At 39.8% G+C, this 23,524-nt stretch overlaps 1 protein-coding gene across 2 annotated transcripts in view; it reads left to right on the top strand.

Moving 5' to 3' along the window:
* ADAMTSL1 (ADAMTS like 1) overlaps nt 1–23,524 on the top strand; it is a 797,811-nt gene that overhangs the window by 298,746 nt on the left and 475,541 nt on the right. The window contains exon 1 of one of the 2 annotated variants that reach the window (XM_040238476.1): nt 10,260–10,393. The exons of the other annotated variant lie outside the window; for it this stretch is intronic. Within the exon in view, the coding sequence (XP_040094410.1) occupies nt 10,331–10,393 (63 nt within the window). The 5' untranslated portion in view covers nt 10,260–10,330. Of the gene's footprint in view, nt 1–10,259; nt 10,394–23,524 lie in introns of those variants that run through there. 2 annotated transcript variants of the gene reach the window in all.

The following is a 23,524-nucleotide window of genomic DNA, read 5'->3' as shown; positions in this document are numbered from 1 at the left end:
GTCAGGTAATTTATATACCCACCATCAAACCTGGGTAGCCTGCCTTCTGTTCTTTTGCCTTCACTGCAAATGTCCATCTCTAACCATTCGGATACCACTGCCAACATCTGCGCGTGCACACACACACACACACACACACACACACACACGTATATATACATGCCTACATACAGTGCAGGAGACATAAGACACGTGAGTTTGATCCCTGGGTCAGGAAGATCCCTTGAAGGAAGACATGGCAACCCACTCTGGTAGTCTTGCCTGAAGCATCGAATGGACTGAGGAGCCTGGTGGGCTCCGGTCTGTAGGGTTGCAAAGAGTCGGACACAACTGAGGCAACTTAGCAAGCATGCAAGCATGCACACCTATATATTTACAGATATGTATACGAAATGGAACTGATTTAGAGTCAGAAGACCCTGTTCAAAAGCTAGTTCTAATGGGTGGAGCCCAAGGTAAGTCACTTAAGTTTTCTGAGCCTCAATTTTCAAATATATAAAATGGGGTGAGTTCTTAACCAATTTTGTGAGGAGTCAAAAAGTCAAATGAGGGGGCGGTCCTAAGATGGCAGAGGAATAGGATGGGGAGACCACTTTCTTCCCCACAAATTCATCAAAAGAACATTTGAATGCTGAGTAAATTCCACAAAACAACTTCTGAATCCCAGCAGAGGACATCAGGCACCCAGAAAAGCAGCCCATTGTCTTCAAAAGGAGGTAGGAAAAAATATAAACGATAAAAAGATAAAAGAGGTAGGGACGGAGATCCATCCTGGGAAGGGAGTCTTAAAAAAAGAGAGAAGTTTCCAAACACCAGGAAACACTCTCACTGGCAAGTCTGTGGCAAGCCTTGGAACCACAGAGGGCAATATAACAGGGAGGAAAAATAAATAATTAAACCCCACAGGTACATGCCCAACAGTAACTCCCAGCGGAGAAGCAGCACAGATGCCCGCATCCACCACTAGCAAGCAGGGGCTGGACAGGGAGGCGCGGGCTGCAGTGCTTAATGTAAGGACCGGGCCTGAATGCCCTGAGGGCAATCTGAGGGAACTAACTTGGGATAGCCAACCAGACTGTGGGATAGCTACACAGGAAAAGCCCTAACCTGAGACACCACCAGGCCTGCTCACAGAACAAAGGACTGAGCAGAGCTAGCCGGCTGAGGACCGGCCCATCCCCCGCTGGAGACAGGCAGACGAGGGCAACCAGAGCCAGGAGGCGGCAATCGCGGCCCCAGAGACGGCATCATCTACCAAACTGCAAGCAGGCTTCATTGCTAACCAAGACTTCTTGGGATTCTGGAGAGTCAACATCCACCCGAGAAGGTGCGCTGGTTGTACACTCAGAAAACCAAGTGGAAGGGACAGGGGAGGCAATAGGTCACAGGGACCACGCTCGCCAAACACCTGGTCACCTGAGCTGCTCTGACCTGGGAAGGGCACAAAATGCAGGCCCCACCGAGTCTGCGCCGCTGACGAGTACCCTAGCGCCTGAACCTGAGCGGCTTAGACCTGGGAAGTGCATACAACCCAGGGCCAGCCTCAGACAGTTCCCAGCAGAGCAACCTAGCGCCTAAGCAGTGTAGACAGGGAAAGCACACACTCCTTGGGCGGGGGTAAACCCACTGTTGCCAAAACACCGTGAGCAATCCCCACAGACGCCAGTGATACTTGTTTACAGCGTCCCTCCCCTCCAACAGCACGACTGAACAAGTGAGCCTTAAAAAGTGTCCACCAGCGCCCCCTTGTGTCAGGGTGGGAATTAGACACTGAAGAGACCAGCAAACAGAAGCTAAAACAGAGGGAACCGCCTTTGAAGTGAGAGATGGAGAAGTCTTGAGGCTACTGTAAGAATAAGACTGAAAATCAGAGGCAGGAGGCTTAAGTCCAAGTCCTGAGAACACCAGAGAACTCCTGACTCCAGGGAACATTAATCGATAGGAGCTCATCAAACACCTCCATACCTACACTGAAACCAACAAGTTCCAGAGCAAGACATACCATACAAATTCTCCAGCAACACAGGAACACAGCCCTGAGCTTCAATATACAGGCTGCCCAAAGCCACTCCAAAACCATTGACGTCTCATAACTCATTACTGGACACTTCATTGCACTCCAGAGAGAAGAAATCCAGCTCCACCCACCAGAACAGCCACACAAGCTTCCCTAACCAGGAAACCTTGACAAACCACCCGTCCAACCTCACCCACAGCGAGGAAACTCCACAATAAAGAGAGCTCCACAAACTGCCAGAATTTGGAAAGGCCACCCCAAACACAGCAATATAAACAAGATGAAGAGGCAGAGAAATACCCAGTAGGTAAAGGAACAGGATAAATGCCCACCAAACCAAACCAAAGAGGAAGAGATAGGGAATCTACCTGATAAAGAATTCCAAATAATGATAGTGAAAATTATCCAAAATCTTGAAAACAAAATGGAATCACAGATAAATAGCCTGGAGACAAGGATTAAGAAGATGCAAGAAAGGTTTAACAAGGACCTAAGAGAAGGAAATGGCAACCCACTCCAGTGTTCTTGCCTGGAGAATCCCAGGGACAGGGGAGCCTGGTGGGCTGCCATCTATGGGATCGCACAGAGTCGGACACGACTGAAGTGACTTAGCAGCAGCAGAAGAAGAAGAAATTAAAAAGAGTCAATATATAATGAATAGTACAATAAATGAGATCAAAAACACTCTTCAGGGAACCAACAGTAGAATAACTGAGGCAGAAGATAGGATAAGTGAGGTAGAAGATAGAATGGTAGAAATAAACGAAACAGAGAGGAAAAAAGAAAAACAAATTAAAAGAAATGAGGACAATCTCAGAGACCTCCAGGACAATGTTAAATGCCCCAACATTCGAATCAAAGGAGTCCCAGAGGAAGAAGACAAAAAGAAAGACCATGAGAAAATACTTGAGGAGATAATAGTTGAAAACTTCCCTAAAATGGGGAAGGAAATAATCATCCAAGTCCAAGAAACCTAGAGAATCCCAAACAGGATAAACACAAGGTGAAACACCCCAAGACACACATTAAACAAATTAACAAAGATCAAACACAAAGAACAAATATTAAAAGCAGCAAGGGAAAGACAACAAATAACACACAAGGGGATTCCCATAAGGATAACAGCTGATCTTTCAATAGAAACTCTCTAGGCAAGGAGGGAATGGCAGAACATACTTAAAGTGATGAAAGAAAATAACCTACAGCCCAGATTACTACACCCAGCAAGAATCTCATTCAACTACGAAGGAGAAATCAAAAGTTTTACAGACAAGTAAAAGCTGAGAGAATTCAGCACCACCAAACCAGCTCTCCAACAAATGCTAAACGATACTCTCTAGACAGGAAACACAAAAAAGGTGTATAAACCTAAACCCAAAACAATAAAATAAATGGCAATGGGATCATACTTATCAATAATTACCTTAAACGTAAATGGGTTGAATGCCCCAACCAAAAGACAAAGACTGCCTGCACGGATACAAAAACAAGACCCCTGTATATGCTGTCTACAAGAGACCCACCTCAAAACAGGGGACACATACAGACTGAAAGTGAAGGGCTGGAAAAAGATATTTCATGCAAATAGAGACCAAAAGAAAGCAGGAGTAGCAATACTCATATCAGATAAAATAGACTTTAAAACAAAGGCTGTGAAAAGAGACAAAGAAGGCCACTACATAATGATCAAAGGACCAATCCAAGAAGAAGATATAACAATTATACATATATATGCACCCAACATAGGAGCACCACAATATGTAAGACAAATGCTAACAAGTATGAAAGGGGAAATTAACAATAACACAATAATAGTGGGAGACTTTAATACCCCACTCACACCTATGGATAGATCAACTAAACAGAAAATTAACAAGGAAACACAAAATTTAAATGATACAATAGACCAGTTAGACCTAATTGATATCTATAGGACATTTCACCCCAAAACAATGAATTTCACCTTTTTCTCAAGTGCACACGGAACATTCTCCAGGATAGATCACATTCTGGGCCATAAATCTAGTCTTGGTAAATTCAAAAAAATTGAAATCATTCCAAGCATCTTTTCTGACCACAATGCAGTAAGATTAGATCTCAATTACAGGAGAAAAACTATTAAAAATTCCAACATATAGAGGCTGAACAACATGCTGCTGAATAGCCAAAAAATCACAGAACAAATTAAAAAAATCAAAATATGCATAGAAACGAATGAAAATGAAAATACAACAACCCAAAACCTGTGGGACACTGTAAAAGCAGTGCTAAGGGGAAAGGTCCTAGCAATACAGGCACACCTCAAGAAACAAGAAAAAAGTCAAATAAATAACCTAACTCTACACCTAAAGCAACTAGAAAAGGAAGAAATGAAGAACCCCAGGGTTAGTAGAAGGAAAGAAATCTTAAAATTTAGGGCAGAAATAAATGTAAAAGAAACAAAAGAGACCATAGCAAAAAATCAACAAAGCCAAAAGCTGGTTCTTGAGAGGATAAATAAAATTGACAAACCATTAGCCAGACTCATCAAGAAACAAACGGAGAAAAATCAAATCAGTAAAATTAGAAATGAAAATGGAGAGATCACAACAGACAACACAAATACAAAGGATCATAAGAGACTACTATCAGCAATTATATGCCAATAAAATGGAAAACATGGAAGAAATGGACAAATTCTTAGAAAAGTACAACTTTCCAAAACTGAACCAGGAAGAAATAGAAAATCTTAACACAAGCATGGAAATTGAAACTGTAATCAGAAATCTTCCAGCAAACAAAAGCCCATGTCCAGACAGCTTCACAGCTGAATTCTACCAAAAATTTAGAGAAGAGCTAACACCTATCCTACTCAAACTCTTCCAGGAAATTGAAGAGGAAGGTAAACTTCCAAGCTCATTCTATGAGGCCACCATCACCCTAATACCAAAACCTGACAAAGATGCCACGAGAAAAGAAAACTACAGGCCAATATCACTGATGAGCATAGATGCAAAAATCCTTAACAAAATTCTAGCAATCAGAATCCAACAATACATTAAAAAGATCATATACCATGACCAAGTGGGCTTTATCCCAGGGATGCAAGGATTCTTCAATATCCACAAATCAATCAATGTAATACACCACATTAACAAATTGAAAAATAAATGCCATATGGTTATCTCAATAGATGCAGAAAAAGCCTTTCACATCCATTTATGATAAAAGCTCTCCAGAAAGCAGGAATAGAAGGAACATACCTCAACATAATAAAAGCTATATATGACAAACCCACAGCAACATTATCCTCAATGGTGAAAAATTGAAACCATTTCCCCTAAAGTCAGGAACAAGACAAGGGTGCCCACTCTCACCGCTGCTATTCAACATAGTTTTGGAAGTTTTAGCCACAGCAATCAGAGCAGAAAAAGAAATAAAAGGAATCCAGATTGGAAAAGAAGAAGTAAAACTCTCACTGCAGATGACATGATCCTCTACATAGAAAACCCTAAAGACTCCACCAGAAAATTACTAGAGCTAATCAATGAATATAGTAAAGTTGCAGGATATAAAATCAACACACAGAAATCCCTTGCATTCCTATACACTAATAATGAGAAAATAGAAAGAGAAATTAAGGAAATAATTCCATTCACCACTGCAATGAAAAGAATAAAATACTTAGGAGTATATCTACCTAAAGAAACTAAAGACCTATATATAGAAAACTATAAAACACTGGTGAAAGAAATCAAAGAGGACACTAATAGATGGAGAAATATACCATGTTCATGGATTGGAAGAATCAACATAGTGAAAATTGAGTATACTACCCAAAGTAATCTATAGATTCAATGCAATCCCTATCAGGCTACCAATGGTATTTTTCACAGTGCTAGAACAAATAATTTCACAATTTGTATGGAAATACAAAAAAACTCAAATAGCCAAAGCAATCTTGAGAAAGAAGAATGGAACTGGAGGAATCAACCTGCCTGACTCCAAGCTCTTCTACAAAGCCACAGACATCAAGACAGTATGGTACTGGCACAAAGACAGAAACATAGATCAATGGAACAAAACAGAAAGCCCAGAGACAAATCCACGCACCTCTGGACACCCTATCTTTGACAAAGGAAGCAAGAATATACAATGGAGAAAAGGCAATCTTGTTAACAAGTGGTGCTGGGAAAACTGGTCACCACTTGTAAAAGAATGAAACTAGAACACTTTCTAACACCATACACAAAAATAAACTCAAAATGGATTAAAGATCTAAACCTAAGACCAGAAACTAGAAAACTCCTAGAGGAGAACATAGGCAAAACACTCTCCAACATAAATCACAACAGGATCCTCTATGATCCACTTCCCAGAATATTGGAAATAAAAGCAAAAATAAACAAATGGGATCTAATTAAAATTAAAAGCTTCTGCACAACAAAGGAAACTATAAGCAAGGTGAAAAGACAGCCTTCAGAATGGGAGAAAATAATAGCAAATGAAGCCACTGACAAAGAATCTCAAAAATATACAAGCAACTTATGCAGCTCAATTCCAGAAAAATAAACGACCCAATCAGAAAATGGGCTGAAGAACTAAACAGACATTTCTCCAAAGAAGACATACAGATGGCTAACAAACACATGAAAAGATGCTCAACATCACTCATTATCAGAGAAACGCAAATTAAAACCACAATGAGGTACCATTTCACGCCAGTCAGAGTGGTTGCTATCCAAAAGTCTACAAGCAATAAATGCTGGAGAGGGTGTGGAGAAAAGGGAACCCTCTTACACTGTTGGTGGGAATGCAAACTAGTACAGCCACTATGGAGAACAGTGTGAAGATTCCTTAAAAAACTGGAAATAGAACTGCCTTATGACCCAGCAATCCCACTGCTGGGCATACACACTGAGGAAACCAGAATTGAAAGAGACACATGTACTCCAGTGTTCATCGCAGCACTGTTTATAATAGCCAGGACATGGAAGCAACCTAGATGTTCATCAGCAGATGAATGGATAAGAAAGCTGTGGTACATATACACAATGGAGTATTACTCAGCCATTAAAAAGAATACATTTGAATCAGTTCTAATGAGGTGGATGAAACTGGAGCCTATTATACAGAGTGAAGTAAGCCAGAAAGAAAAACACCAATACAGTATAATAATGCATATATATGTAATTTTGAAAGATGGTAACAATAACCCCTATGTGAGACAGCAAAAGAGACACAGATGTATAGAACAGTCTTTTGGACTCTGTGGGAGAGGGAGAGGGTGGGATGATTTGGGAGAATGGCATTGAAACATGTATATTATCACATGTAAAACGAATTGCCAGTCCAGGTTCGATGCAGGATACAGGATGCTTGGGGCTGGTGCACTGGGATGACCCAGAGGACGGTACGGGGAGGGAGGTTGGAGGGGGGTTGAGGATGGGGAATATATGTACACCTGTGGTGGATTCATGTCAATGTATAGCAAACCAATACAATATTGTAAAGTAACTAGCCTCCAATTAAAATAAGTAAATTTATATTTTTTAAAAAGTCAAATGAGATTTTGAGTATAAAATCATTTTTTTAAACTTTGAAGATAGCACAAAAACTTTATTAATTATCAGAATGACCTCACCCCCCCAAACCTAATCACCCTAACCCAACTTGATTTTGTTCTTTTTCTGAAATTATAGTTAGCTGGTTGTTTGTCCTGCAGGGTATAATGCTTGACTGTATGTTTGCTTTTGCTATTTTCTCTGAGCAGCCACAGTGGGAAAGGAAATGTACTCACAAAGGGACCAGAATCATGATACTTTGTGGCAGGCATCCTCAGGGATTTCAACAAATGACTGAGGGCTTAAATTAAAAATAATCATACTATTCAGTGACTTCACTGTGACCATCTTGCTGGACATTGACATGTTCATCAAAACTCTGAGGCAGAAATCTCTGACTCAAAATATCTAACCAGCATTTATTTCTAAAGCACAAAGGAATCTAGACTAGCATACAAGTGGCTACTGACTATCCTTTGACCATGGCAATTTTTTAAATCTGTTCTACAAATGGTATTTTATCTTAATCATTCTTGCTAATCTTCCTTTTCCCACCACCTATTCTTCCCTTTTGATCTTCCTGATGAGTTATGTTTATGTGTAGAAAGGGAGGAAGTAATATTAGATAGAATATTCCATTTTTTAGAATGAGCTGAATCTCTTTAAGGCATGACACTGATAGAAAAAAACACCTATAGCAGAAAGCTCCAATGCATAAAAGAGAGATACATCACACAGCTTTATGAGTGAATGTTTATTTCAATCAAGCCATCTTTAATATGATGAGGATTTCAGATAATGCCAGTCAAGCATTTTTACATCTCTTTGTGAATACTCTTTAGCTTCTGAGCATTAGCTAGTTTTTGAGAGACTTGTAAAACTAATCTTTCTGAATGGGAAAAGCGTACTTCAAGAATAGACCTCTTTGTTGTGGACTCATACTATCCATTTTCCTAAGTGATGGATCCTTGTATGCCCTGACTTTCCTAATAGGTTGACAATGGGATTTTTTAAAGCTCTTCTGTCTTTCATTGATATTCCATATGAAATAAGTAATCTGAAGTTGAATAACCTGCTTTTCTCCACCTTTGTGAAAAGCAACACTACAAGTATGTATAGAAGAAGACCTGCCTGTAATCACATGCCTATTATAGCTTGATCAGATTTTCCATATTTGTGTGTTTGATGCCTCTTGTCAGTATTTTTTTACTAATGAAAGGAAAGAACATCTATTCTAAAAGTCTTCTACCTCCACCACCTATATTTCTATCAGGGCTATCAGGAGATCTATACTGGAAGAACTTCCTGGTGACACACCTATGGAAATGTAAGGTCAAGTTTGCTATTTCATTCTTTCAAAAATTCAATGATTTCCTTAACAGATAAGGTGAAAGGAGTCCTTGTTTGACATCTGACACTTTTCTAAAACTGTAATAAAATCCCCCTCTATTAGAATTCAACCTTGCTTCTTGTTGGTTTCACCAGCCCAGAAACTTCCTGACCTTCTCTTTGCTGTTGCTGGCCTGGCCCTGTCATCATGTCAGCAGTCATCAGCACTTCCTCCAGGGCTTCAGTGGACAGGAAAGGTCACCTCCTCGCCCAACACTCCTAGAACAGTAGAAGGAAGAGGAGGTGAAACTCCCTTCAGCCCTCTCTGCTACATTACAGTGGTTCTGATAAAGGACATGGATAAGGAAAAGGCTGAAACTGTTGCTTAAAAGTTTTGGGATTAATTGAGGATTTAATTCACCCTTTCTTTCTCTCCCCCTGCTAAAGCAGATAGTTGAGAGTTGGCACAGTGTCAAAACCAGGCTGTTTCTCAACCCGAATTTCAGCTCCACACATGTCAGAGTCTTTGTTAAGGGCTTCTTTTTAAACAGGGAATCTAAATTCCCACTTGTGCCTTGAGCTTTAGTAAACCTGGGCTACCTTAAATTGTCACTTTACAAAGAAGTAACCTGCTGATTTTTTTTTCCCCCTTCTTCATCTTCTTCACATCAAGTCATGACTACACAAAGTAACATGCCTGTTTAGGCTTAGTAAGGACCTTTCCAAATTTTATACAATCTAACTCAAGGAGGGAAATAAAGAGGAACTTTATGGAAGAGGCATAAAGCAGTTGTACAGAACACGTTTAAAGGGCACATTAAGTCAGTTTTTGTCTGTGATTCTTTCCCTTTATGGCACATGTTATATATTGACAGGGATTAAGTTTCTCTCCTGAATGGAACAATACAGAGTCACAGGGAGCTACTGTACTTTACAAAGCACAGGCACCCTCACAGGCAAATAGCAAATAGAAACAAACGTATCTTACAGTATCTCACAAACTAACCAAGTTAGTTAAGAGCACCGGGCTCTGCTTCATCTTTCGCAAGTCCACATCTTTTGCATTTCTCTCCTGGCTCTGCCGCGGGCTCCTCCGCGCTCCTTTCTTTTTCGCCCTTTCCCCCCTCCCCGGCGGCCCCCCCACCCACCCGCTTCTTGCTCGCACTGTTACACTTTCTCTGTCCCCTCGGCTTTGTTATCCAGCATGTCTGATTAGCAGGAGCCTGATTGGCTGGCTGCCTGCTCCGAGAGAGATTCCATTCAGCTTACCCCCCACCCATCCACCCACCCACCCACCCCTTGGTCAGGAAATATGAGCGGGTCTGATGGAAGCTGATAGGCAGGGCTGGAGTGTAAGCACCAGTCCTGGATGTGACAGCAAGCAGAGGAGCACTTTGCAGCTTATTCAGTGTCCGATTCGGATTCCGGCAAGAATCCAAGCATGGAATGCTGCCGTCGGGCAACTCCTGGCACACCGTTCCTCTTGCTGGCTTTCCTGCTCCTGGTAAATGCCTTTTCGTTTCAATACATCCTTAGTGGGCATTTAGTCTGGGTGCTCTTGGGGTGGTGTGGACGTGTGTGAGTGTGTGTGACTGTATCTTTCTCTTCAAATGCCAGGTAAAGTAATTTTCATGGCTTTAAAAAAAATAAAAACTTTTTGCAGAAAGCTAACCCCAACTTTCCAAACAAAATAAAGTCTACAAGACTATGTGGGAATAGCTAGAGGTATATAGGATACTGAGACTTAAACTTTGAGATCTACTGCGTGGAGTTTGTGTGCTGAGGGCTGTATAAATGGTGGTGTGCATGCTTGGAATTTAGGTAACAGACGTCCTGAAATCCAACTCATTCACTGTGGTGTTCCTGTAATTTTTTTGAAGGATGGGCTGTGAGAGGCTTTCCCCCACTGCCTGTTATGAGTCCTCCTTCCTCTGTGCACATGTGCTAAGGAACCAGGTAAAAGAGGGAATGAAAGCCTCTCTGTGGCCAACCCAGATTATAGTTCATAATTATGGCAAGTCATCTATGGATACAAGTTAATGCTAGTATTTATGCATTGAGGATTATGGTCTTTGATCTCAGATCTTCTTTTGAAGAAGAAAATGCTGACTTTAGTTTCGGCTGCTTTCCATAGTCACAGTGATAAGATGCTCTCCTCTGGAACGTCAGCACACACTGCATTTTTGACTAGAAGTAAATGTTCCGTTGTGACTCATACTTGGTTTTATGGGCAGAAAATGAACCTTTACTGTCCAAAAAAAATCTACACTCAAAATATTAATAGCAATGCACATTTTTTTAAACCAGAGTGTTCTGGGCAGGCAGCTTTGTAAACCTCATCTGAAGGTTTGATTCCAAAATTTGCACACACCGAGTCCAAACAAACGTGATTGTAGCTCTCCCTGTCACATTTCTGGAGAGCCAGCCCTTCCTCAGAAGGTAACCAGGCAAGGAGGGAAAAGGGGGAAATTGTAACACACCACACATATAGGTCACATTGATTCATCGAAGATGAAGGAATGTTTGTTCTGATTAGACTCTGAAAAATTTGATCTGCACTGTAATTTTGAAGGAGGGAAGCAAGCTATTTAGCATAAATTTTAAAACTCCAGGAAGGCTCAACAGCTCGTCAGACAGTGATTAAATATGTTAACATTCCCACTTCTTATTTGCATCATTATAGCCAAGAAGTCATAATGCTACGTTGCAAAAGCTGTAAATACAGAAATATATTTTCAAGTGCTCATAGAAATTTAAAGGCAAACTGAATTTTAAGCATGAATGGACTGTAAGTTTTGGGCTGTTCTGAGGAATATAAAAAGCAGAATGTTTAGGTGTGCTTTATGACTAGTGGGGCAAGCAATTTATGAAAGGTGTCTCATTTTTTCCATATGGGACGTGTTACTTATATACACACCATTAGTTTGCCTCGTCTTTCCTTCTTTGTGAATTTTTGAAAGCATAGGTTATTTTCCCATTTAATTACATCATGAAGCAAAATTACCAGTACACAGTACTTTTTTGATATCTTCGTATAGAGGTATGATCTCATTATACTTTGGAAAAACTTGCCCATTCAGGAATAGATTGTTTTCACTGCCCACTTGGTAAGTGCAGTATATTTCTCTTTGATATTTTTAATATTCATATATGTGTTTGAGCATATAATGACACTTATGTGGATAAAAGGAGCATTTGCTTATTTCAGATTTGAAACATAAAACATCTTTGGTTTAAATTACAATAATTATAAAAGGAAATAAAACCCAGGCTTGTTTTATGCCTATATTTAAATCAATTGGGATTTTGAAAGTCCAGAAAAGAAAGAACTGTCTGGTGAGTGCCAAGATATATCCCTGTACAGAGTAACAATGTTAGTAGTACCTGCCATATATTGTGTGTCTGAATGTGTCAAACACGAGGTCAGTTGTTTGAAAAGCATTGCAGTGAATTCTCACAATGATCTTGCAAATAAGGCATTGTTAAACCCATTCTGCAGATAAGGACATAAGCTTATATTTGAACTCAGAGGGGAAATAATGGAGAGAAAATGACTTGTTTGGTTTGTACTATGGTCACAAAATGTTTAGTAGTGATGGAAGCAATGACATAGGTTGGTCTCTAGTCTTTACTGGAGGTATTTAGGCTTTTTGCTTCATCTTGGCCACTAAAGATGTGTGCAACATTATGGGCACTTGTCACACTTGCTCATTCACTGTCCCATGTAGCTTTGGAGCCAAAAGTAAGTTATTGGCCCAAGACAAAGTGACCTGAAACGTGATCAGGAGTTGAACCGGAAGTGTGACATTTTCAGCTCAACCTTCAGTGAGGATCTAGAAATGGAATTGGGTGGCTTATTTTTCTTATAACTGTTTGATACATTTTAAGAGTCTGTCTAATCTTAGAATTAATTTAAGCAATTTTTAAAGCTCACTTTTTACTTAATGGAAAATAGTGTGTTTGTTTAGTGGCAAAGCCCAGTTTCTACTTCAAAACACAATGAAGTCCCTGTGTCTTTTATATCTATTTTTGGTTACCACTCACATTTGCATGCAAAGCTCAGACATCAGAGACTGCTATTGTACTATGCACACAGTAGGACAGTAGTGCTGGGCAAGGGATTTTATTCTGACATTCAGGTCAAATTAAGCCACAAAACCCCACATTCCCCATCTCCCACCCTGCTCCCCTTTTCCCTGCTCCCTCCTTTGTCCCAATTGTTTAGTTCAAAAGGAATGTGGGGGAAAACCATGACTGGCCATTGACATATGTGTCCATCCAAACTTGAAGTCAAATCTCTTCTTGTCAGAAAGGCATTTAATCAAATTTGCATTTGCTTTTTGTTTCTTTTAAGTGGTTTTAAGCTGTTTCGCCTGCTATTGTGGGAGTTGCAAGGGTAACACTCAGAATTATAATAAAGTACATGTGTTTTTCTGTTGAATTTCTTTTTTTTCTCTGTACTAATTTATACATGGAAACTAGTCAAACACAATAGCCCATTCCCTTCGGTCGGTTTGGCACTCTCCTCCACTATTATCTAAGTGGATCTATCTTGGATGGTGATAGCACCATTAGCTTGTGGAATGAATGTTAAGTCCCTTATTTATAGCAGACTGTGGCCTGCTCCAATAGTGTGTATGTGTGTGTGCATGCATGCACAAGCACCTTTCTATGACTATTTACATCTATTTCTTACTCTGATGCCTACATTGTCCTTAAATCAAACTCAAAGATATTTCAAGTAACCTGGAGAATGTAACAAGGCGTTTCTTTAAGCATTATTTACTTCATGTTTTTGAGTCATTTCTTATCTAGACATAGTCAGCTTCATTTTTGTTTTCTCCTGTTTTAGCATTTCAATCTGTTTCAGAGCCACTTTCCAGTCTCCATTATTATTTTCATGTGAACCAGTTCTAGAGCTTCATTTAAGTTGAGGGAAGTGTGTCCAATAGTAGTCACTAGTGAACTAAAAAAGAATCATTTCACTCCAGGCAAGGTTTTCCTTGAAAGACTGCAGATATTTTAAAGACTTTTGAAAGAGAGAGAATGAATAAATAAATGTATTTGTGCATTCATAGGAGTGTTGAATACTCTTTACCTATATGTTGATTCCTCTTTACATATATGTGTGGATAAAATGGAAAGTGAATCTCTAGTAGACCATGGGAGAGGCAATTACTCAAGCTTAGGAGTGTACAGAGTTCATTCTTATATCTTTAAAACAAAATTAAAATCAGGGTATGTGTAGTTTTAATCAGTGAAGTGTAGATAACCCCTGTTCTTGCTATTCATTTTTAAGCCCATTTTGTTGGCACGTTTTGCACAGGATTTATGTTTGCATGAGACATGGCCTGCTATTTTGGTTCTCCCCTTTATTATGGCTTAATCAAAATATAATTTTTAACTCTTTCAGAAAAAAATGCAGTGTCCTGTGAATTTTTGCATCTCCTACAGTACCTACTAGAATATCTTGGATAGTACAGGCATCATAACTGTTTGTGAACTAAATTCAGAGAGCAAAGGATGTAGAGAGACTCATACGGTTCTCCCTAATTCTCAATATATTCAGGGTTTCCTAACTTCATATATGTTGCCCAGTTTCTTTTGTGAAGTGACAGCTCTGCTTTTATTTTGTCTATTTCAGGTTCCAAGTCTCACTGGAAATAAGTTTCTTTCTGCCCTTCTCTCATTGTGCACGTTCTATTGTTTCTTGCGGTCTCCTGAGTAGAGTGACTCGGAAGTAAGCCCTTCGTAGCTAGAGAATCATAGTGTTTTCTTGAGTGAGAGCATTCCTTGACTAGAACCTACTGGTGAAGCATGTTGAGATAATCACAGGAAAATGTGTCTAACGCCAGTCTGAGAGTCTTGCTGTTTGTACTGATTTTCTTCATCTAGAGAGCTGGCTTCAGACTTTGTGTTTTCACCAGAGTGAGACAAGTTCATCTTTTGTCAGCATCATAAAAGCCATACCATGTGGTTGAATTTTGGCTTGATTGGCAGGACAAGCTCACAAGCAGCTTAGGACTATGCTTAGGCATAGCAGAAGTGATGTAAGTCTGAAAGGATCTAATTGAAATAGGCCAGCACAGCTGTGTGGGGAGCCTGCCTGTTAACTGGGTAAGCTGTTGCTATCAACCCCTTCTTTCCATGAGCTCAAAAATAAATGACTAAATCTCCCCAATTCCCAGACTTCAAGATGAAAAACTACATCGAATAGCTAGCTGGGAGCACCCAGCCTGTCGAGCAGTCTTCTGGCCATGTCAAGAAGATGTCTCAATGATAGTAGTCTGCAGCCAACAGTGACCTCTGGCTGTTTGTTTGTTGTATTTTCAGAAGCTCAGTATTTATAAATCAATTAGAATATTTTCCTATACTTGTTAAGAGTCTCTCTTCCAGTCATAGAAATATATCTTATCTCAGAAACCCCTGTAATCTTCATTTGACGAAAAACCATAATTTCTTTTTTTAAAGTTGAAGATTACAGTGTTTCTCTTGAGTATTTTTTTTAATTGGAAGATGATTTCTTTATAATATTGTGTTGGTTTCTGCTGTACAACAATGTGAATCAGCCATAAGTGTGTGTGTGTATATATGTGTGTGTGTGTGTATATATGTGTGTGTGTGTATATATGTGTGTGTGTATATATATTTGTGTGTGTGTGTATATATGTGTGTGTGTGTGTGTGTGTGTGTGTGTGTGTGTGTGTGTATCCTCTCCCCCTTGAGCCTCCCTCCCACACCCCCTCATCCCATTGCTCTAGGGAAAGGCGAGCTGAGCTTCCTGAGCTTTATAGCAGCTTCCCATTCGCTATCTCTTGTATACAGGGTGGTATATATATTTCAGTGCTACTCTCTTGATTCATCCCAGCCTCTATGTTTTTTGTTTGACTACCCCACCCTAAATTCCATCAATGTATAGTCAGCATTTAGTAATTATTTGTCAGAGGCATACGTAATTCATTGTATTCTCAATAGTATTTTAAAATGTAATTTCTTCTAGTCTTGTGCTTCCTTGTATTTATTTCTGTCATTGACTTCTTATATTGTACTTACGTTTCCATCTTCATCAACAAAGTTGTGGATGACAGCAGAAGTAACTTGTTCCTCCTACCTTTATCAGAATACCTGGTCTCAGTAAAGGCTGTTGAATGAGTGAGTAAATGGATGAATAAGAATAATTTGGTAAGACAATATGAGAAAAGCATGCAGTACAAGTAGCAAGGGGAACATGTGAACGTCCATTTCACATGGGAGGAATTTCATCAATCCTGGTTTTAGTAAGACCAAATCAATAAACCTAATACATTCAGAAGAGAAGTTAAATATTTTGCTTTCTTTCTCTTCACCCAATGAAAAACAATTGAATGACAGTCCTTTTTAGTGTTCTTAGAATGAAATTTGCACCTTTCATATCTTTTTGTCATCCATTTAGTTCTCAAGGAAAAAAATGACACATTAGCCACAGTTTTATAGAACCAGAAGGTAGTTATAATTGCTCATTGTAGCAGAGATAATGGAAAAGGCAATGGCAACCCACTCTAGTACTCTTGCCTGGAAAATCTCATGGACGGAGGAGCCTGGTAGGCTGCAGTCCATGGGGTCGCTAAGAGTTGGACACGACTGAGCGACTTCACTTTGACTTTTCACTTTCATGCATTGGAGAAGGAAATGGCAACCCATTCCAGTGTTCTTGCCTGGAGAATCCCAGGGATGGGGGAGCCTGGTGGGCTGTCATCTATGGGGTCGCACAGAGTCGGACACAACTGAAGCGACTTAGCAGCAGCAGCAGCAGCAGCAGAGATAATATTATGGAATCACCAAAATTCATTTCTTTTTACTGCTGGGCACAAAGATAAACTTTCTTTCCCAGCTTTGTCTGTAATTAGTTGTTCTATCATGATTGAGTTCTAGTCAATGGAATGTCATTTGAAATGATATATGGCACTTCTAGGCCTGATGTCATCCACGTAATCCTCCAAATAAGTAAGAACTTTCTTTATACACCTGCTGGATGTAGAGAATTGAGCAAAAACTTCAAGACTCTAGAAAACAGTAAAGGCACCAAATGGAAGGCCTCATCCCTGAATGACTGCATGTGGCAGAGCCCTACAGTGCCACTCTCACAGAACTGCGTTTGTGAATGTTCATTATTTAACCTTGAGCAAACAATAAACCTTTGTTGTTTTAAACACTGAGATTTGGGGTAATGTGTTGTTTGGTATACTGATAACCTTCTTAAATACCATATGCTTTATATTTAGATGGTATGCATGCTTACAAATAGTACTAATATCACTTTTCATTTTTTTATATGGGAAAATTAAAATAAGGAGATGCCATATCACCCCGATAGTGGTTTAATCTCTGTGGTTTGTGACTTATTACGTACTTAGAGAGCTCTAAAATACTGGAGGGTATGTGGTAAAATAGGAAAATGGGTCCATGTCTTTTTTCTTTAATTTGATTATTTTTGGCTGCATTGGATCTTTCTTGCTGCATGTGGGCTCTCATTGCGGCAAGTGGGGGTAACTTTAATTACCGTATGTGGGCTTCTCCTTATGGTGACTTCTCTTGTTGTGGAGCACAAGCCCTAGGTGCGGTTCAGTAGCGGGTTCAGGAATTGTGGCACTCACGCTTCTGTGGTTGCAGCACACAGGCTCGTGAACACAGGCTCAGGAGTTGTGGCTCATGGGCTTTGCTCCTCCACAGCATGTAGGGTCTTCCCAGACCAGAGGTCGAACCTGGGTCCCTTTCACTGGCAGGTAGACTCCCAACCGCTAGACCACCAGGAAAGTCCTCCATGTCCTTCTTCAAACAGGAGTGAAGTGAGCAGTAAGAAATCAGGGGTGAGGGGAAGGCATGTCGTGGTAAACAGTTGTAATCTCATGGAATAGAACAGGCTCACACAATGTGACAGAACACCCACCCTCACAGATGCAAGGCAAAGGCAAAGACTGAGGCACAACTGAGGTAGCTCCCAAGAGAGAGATCAGGAAATAAAGGAGTAGAGGAGGACAGAAAGGGGAACAGCCTCACACACACACACACACACACGTTTCACACAGTAACATAAAGTGAAACACACTTCTTGAGTACACCTAGTCTCAACCTACTTGGATACATTTTTCTAGAAAGTGTTCAAGTGTCATGAAAGAGTCCATCCCACCTAACCCTCTAGGACACCATGAGAGGAAAACAGAGCATTGGATGAAGTGTTTTTGTTGTCTCCAAAGAAATAGAAAACTTCTGGTGGTTATTTTCATTCATGTGAAAATCACTTATCTATCATCAGCTATATGCCCAACACAGAGCCAGGTTCCATGGAAGACAGTTTAAGGCAGTCCTTGTAATGAGGAGCTTGGTAGTGCGCTGGACATTCTGTTGTCAGAGTTTTTTTGTTTGTTTTTTGTTTTTTAATTTTCAGAAAACTCTTGTAAGCAAAAGCTTTGTTATGGATATAATGGTTTTCAGCTACCCCACAAGACGGTTCGTTTTGCACTCCTCTCCCTACTTAGACAATGGCTGTTTAATCCCCTTATCCAGGTAAATGTGAATTATGATTTCCCACAGATTATCAATGTATTATCTTAGATGTGAATGGCTTCCCACAGATTATCAATGTATTATCTTATGAATATTATCAGTCAATATTTGACTTCAAACATAGAAAGTTTTTGTCCAATTTCTATAGTTCAGAATATGTACTTGTGTAGCAGTACACACATAATAGTGTCTTCGTTAAGATAAATTCCCTGGGAAAAAAAACTTTTCTCAAAGTAAATTTTTATCATTGTGAAAATTATCAGTAATTAAGTGTGACCAATATCTAAAGAGCTGTCATCTGCCCACTATCACTGGGGTGTCATGATGACAGACTTCATTCTTATGTAGTTTCCACTCCATTGTGCTTATTTTATAGTAACCAAAATCCAGGCAAAAATAAGCATATTCCATTTGGAATTACGTTTCTGTAAGTGCAATGAGTATAGTAGGTTGCATCTCCCTACCTCACTAGATTTTTATCTACAGTTCCATTAAAATAAGGTGATTACAACAAAATCCAAAAGGCCTTGTGTATAGAAGGGGGGGTGGATAGTTCAGAGAAAGGGAATAGCAGAGAAGTCAAGTGTGAGCATATGCCATTTATAATTGTGAAGATTTATTCCACTTCTGAGGCAAGAAATTGCAGGACTCTAATAGTTTCACCACCTGTGAATTATTTGGGTGCACCCTCATAAGCGGGTTCTTTCTTCTATTTGTTTAAAGAAATAAGTGGTATGTTCGCCAATTCTACACTACATTAATTTTCACAGAGTTTCCATTTTCATCTTCATTGCTTTTTCAGATTTTTTCCCAAAGCTTCTGCCATTCTCCAACTAAACCTTTGGGTATTTTCTCCTTCAATTTTTGTCCGGGGACTTTCTCTAAGTCAAGTCAGTCTGTTGGCATAAGTGTTCCAATGAAGGAGGGAAGGAGTGCGATAACCTAAGACATCCTGGCATAAATCCCAAGAGCGCTAACGAAATGAGACAGGAAATTACGAGCAACCTATAATAAATTCAAACTGTCCAATAAAATAAATATACCTCACTTTGTTCCCTTAGTAAGGTATGGTAGGGTGTCTGATTTCTCAGCCTGCACCACCATTTCAAGTCTACCAGAGTGTTGTTCAAACATTGTACTTCATCGATAGAACCAGAAGTGAAAAAGGGTAATGGAAACAATAAGAACTCCTACTGTTCAGGTGCTGAAGTGAGATTTAGAGAAAAGCTCTTTTAGAAATAGTCTGTTTTTTTTTTTTTTTCATTCTAGTTATTATAACCATTTGGCATTGAGACTAGGTACCACATATATTTTTACTTTTACTTTGGGGCTTGTACCCAGTCTAAGATAACAAACATGCTTTGAAATTACTGTTACAGAGTGAATTTAACTGACATTTGGATTCCCAGGACATAGATTTATTGTGCTTTCAAGTTAAAAAGAATTTTTGAGGTAGCATAAAATTTGACCTCAGTTGACTGGGATCTCTTTGAAGGCAAGACTTTGGTTTTATTATGTCTTGGATATCTGTATATCCCTAGTGTGAGACAGAGTTTGACATACACAAGGTGTTCAGTGTAAGTTTGCTGTTTGAATAAATGAATTAATCACCTATTCTAGCCCTTTGATTTCACAGATTTGAATTTAAAATATAAATATTTGCAAAGAGATTGGAGACTTATTTGCCAGGAACACATAGTAGGTAGAATCCAGAGCCTGAAATCTGGATCTCTTTCCTTTGAGTCCATACTCCTTTGAGAAAGAGGTCACTATTATACCATATGACGCTAGATGACCTTCATATGAGTCAGCCGAGCCAGCCTGGGTAAAGAAGTTGAGGTGTTGAAATGTCACCTCGGTAGATGTGAGGTGCAACTGAAGCCAAGGAAGCCGTGAAGCTGATGGAAAATAATTTTGAGTGAAAACTCAAGGATCGTTGTCGGTTTATATCTGTTGGGGTGACCTGGTGAAAAGAGGGGACTGAAGTTTATTTCTTGCCCTAGTTGAACAACATACTGGGTTGGCCAAAATTTTCATTCAGGTTTTTCCATATCATCTCACAGAAAACCCAAATGAAGTTTTTGGCCAAACCAATATCAATAAGATTCATTTCTCTTTTTTTTGTATTAATGAACAATGTGAATGTGAAATACACAATGGTGATATATATGTGAAAATAACTTCTTGGGGGACCTTGCACATAGAAGGTCTCCAAGAAGATTTAGCTTCCTTTCCATCCCCCAATGCAAAATACTAAATTCATTGAGAGCCTGCTGTATATGCCTGCCTGTGCTGGGCACAGGGTATACTGTCTTGAACAAAACAGACATGGTTCTAAAGGTGCGTCTACTTACATGTAATATCAGAAAGGATTTCAGATTGGGAAAGAGGACAGGAATTAATTGGCCAGTACATTCCATTGGTTTTATGTTGCTGTCATGGTATTATTTTCTTTAAACTGTATATTTAACTATTGCTGATGTAAGGAACTCTCTGCCTAAAGAAACAGACACATCAAGTCATTATTTATAGTGATTCCAAGAAGAATGTGTTTAAAAAAACTCTAAAACTCTAAAAATATGTATTTAAGGTCACTTCTTGAGTTGTGCCTTCTGTCCCCGCCTTTTTTCTTTTTTCCGGGATGCTCTTTTTCAGTCATACTGAAACCAAAACTTAATGAGTGTATGACTTTGTCTTTGTTTGTGTGATCCATAAACACCTGTCTTTTCCATCTTAGACATATGCTTAAGGAGGGAAACCTTTGTACCAACTCATCATTCAAGTGAATAAAAGGCCAATCACAGCATATAGAGCACTAACGACAATAGACTTCTTTCCTCAAAAGGTTTAGCTTGCTCTGTGGAAACCATTAGTGTAAAAGCCCTTTAGAAATCTTTGAGCATCACCTGGTGACCACCCAGCATGTTCTCAGCTCTCTGTCAGTAGGGGTTCTGATTTTCTAGTACCTCTGCCCAAGACCAGGAGCTGACTGTCACTCAGATTATGAACTCCTAATTGCCAAATTTAGACGTAAATTGAAGAAAGTAGAGAAAACCACTAGACCATTCAGGTATGACCTAAATCAAATCTCTTACAATTATACAGTGGAAGTGACAAATAGGTTCAAGGGATTAGATCTGATAGACAGAGTGCCTGAAGAACTATGGACAGAGGTTTGTGACATTGTACAGGAGGCAGAGATAAAGAGCATCTCCAAGAAAAAGAAATGAAAAAAGCAAACATGGCTGTCTGAGGAGGGCTTAAAAATAGTTGAGAAAAGAAGTGAAAGGCAAAGAAGAAAAGGAAAGATATACCCAATTGAATCTGGAGTTCCAAAGAATAGCAAGGAGAGATAAGAAAGACTTCCTCAGTGAGCAATGCAAAGAAATAGAGGAAAACAATAGAATGGGAAAGGCTACAGATCTCTTCAAGACAATTACAGATACCAAGAGAACATTTCATGCAAAGATAGGTACAATAAAGGACAGAAATAGTATGGACCTAGCAGAAGCAAAAGATATTAAGAAGAGGTGGCAAGAATACACAGAATTATACAAAAAGATCTTCATGAACCAGATAACCACAATGGTGTGATCACTCACCTAGAGCCAGACATCCTGGAATGTGAAGTCAAGTGGCTCTTAGGAAGCATCACTAACAAAGCTAGTGGAGGTGATGGAATTCCAGTTGAGCTGGAATTTCTAGTTCAAATCCTGAAAGATGATGCTGTGAAAGTGTTGCACTCAATATGCCAGCAAATTTGGAAAACTCAGCAGTGGCCACAGGACTGGAAAAGGTCAGTTTTCATTCCAATCCCAAAGAAAGGCAATGCCAAAAAATGTTCAACTACTGCACAATTGCACTCATCTCACATGCTAGCAAAGTAATGCTCAAAATCCTCCAAGCCAGGCTTCAACGGGACACGAACCATGAACTTCCACATGTTCAAGCTGGATTTAGAAAAGGCAGAGGAACCAGAGATCAAAGTGCCAACATCCACTGGATCATAGAAAAAGCAAGAGAGTTCCAGAAAAATACTTCTGCTTTATTGACTATGCTAAAGCCTTTGACTGTATAGATCACCACAAACTGGAAAATTCTGAAAGAGATGGGAATACTAGACCACCTGATCTGCCTCCTGAAAAAGCTGTATGCAGGTCAAGAAGCAACAGTTAGAACTGGACATGGAACAACAGACTGGCTCCAAATTTGGAAAGGAGTACGCCAAGGCTGTATATTGTCCCTGCTTATTTAACTTATATGCAGAGTACATCATGCAACATGCTGGGCTGGACGAAGCACAAGCTGGAATCAAGATTGTCAGGAAAAATATCAATAACCTCAGATATGCAGATGACACCACCCTTATGGCAGAAAGGGAAGAAGCACTAAAGAGCCTCTTGATGAAAGTGAAAGAGGAAAGTGAAATAATTGGCTTAAAGCTCAACATCCAGAAAACTACAATCATGGCATCCGGTCCCATCTCTTCATGGCAAATAGATGAGGAAACCATGGAAATAGTGAGAGACCATTTTCGGGGGCTCCAGAATCACTGCAGATGGTGACAGCAGTCATGAAATTAGAAGACGCCTGCTCTTTGGAAGAAAAGCTGTGACCAAATTAGATAGCATATTCAAAAGCGGAGACATTACTTTGCCAACAAAGGTCCGTCTAGTCAAAGCTATGGTTTTTCCAGTAGTCACGTATGGATGTGAGAGTTGGACTATAAGAAAAGCTGAGCGCCAAAGAATTGATGCTTTTGAACTGTGGTAATGGAAAAGACTCTAGAGAGTCCCTTGGACTGGAAGGAGATCCAAACAGTCCATCCTAAAGGAAATCAGTCCTAAATATTTATTGAAAGGACTTAGGCTGAAGCTTAAACTCCAGTACTTTGGCCACCTGATGTGAAGAACTGACTCATTTGAAAAGACCCTGTTGCTGGGAAAGATTGAAAGCAGGAGGAGAAGGGGATGACAGATGATGAGATGGTTGGATGGCATCACCGACTCGATGGACATGAGGTTGAGTAAGCTCTGGGAGTTGATGGACAGGGAGGCCTGGCGTGCTGCAGTCTATGGGGTCACAAAGAGTT

The sequence above is a fragment of the Oryx dammah genome, unplaced genomic scaffold (assembly GCF_014754425.2).
Source record: "Oryx dammah isolate SB20612 unplaced genomic scaffold, SCBI_Odam_1.1 HiC_scaffold_1, whole genome shotgun sequence".
In the NCBI taxonomy this organism is placed as follows: domain Eukaryota; kingdom Metazoa; phylum Chordata; class Mammalia; order Artiodactyla; family Bovidae; genus Oryx; species Oryx dammah.
Note: the sequence above shows the minus strand (reverse complement) of the source record. Positions and strands in the feature narration are given on the sequence as shown.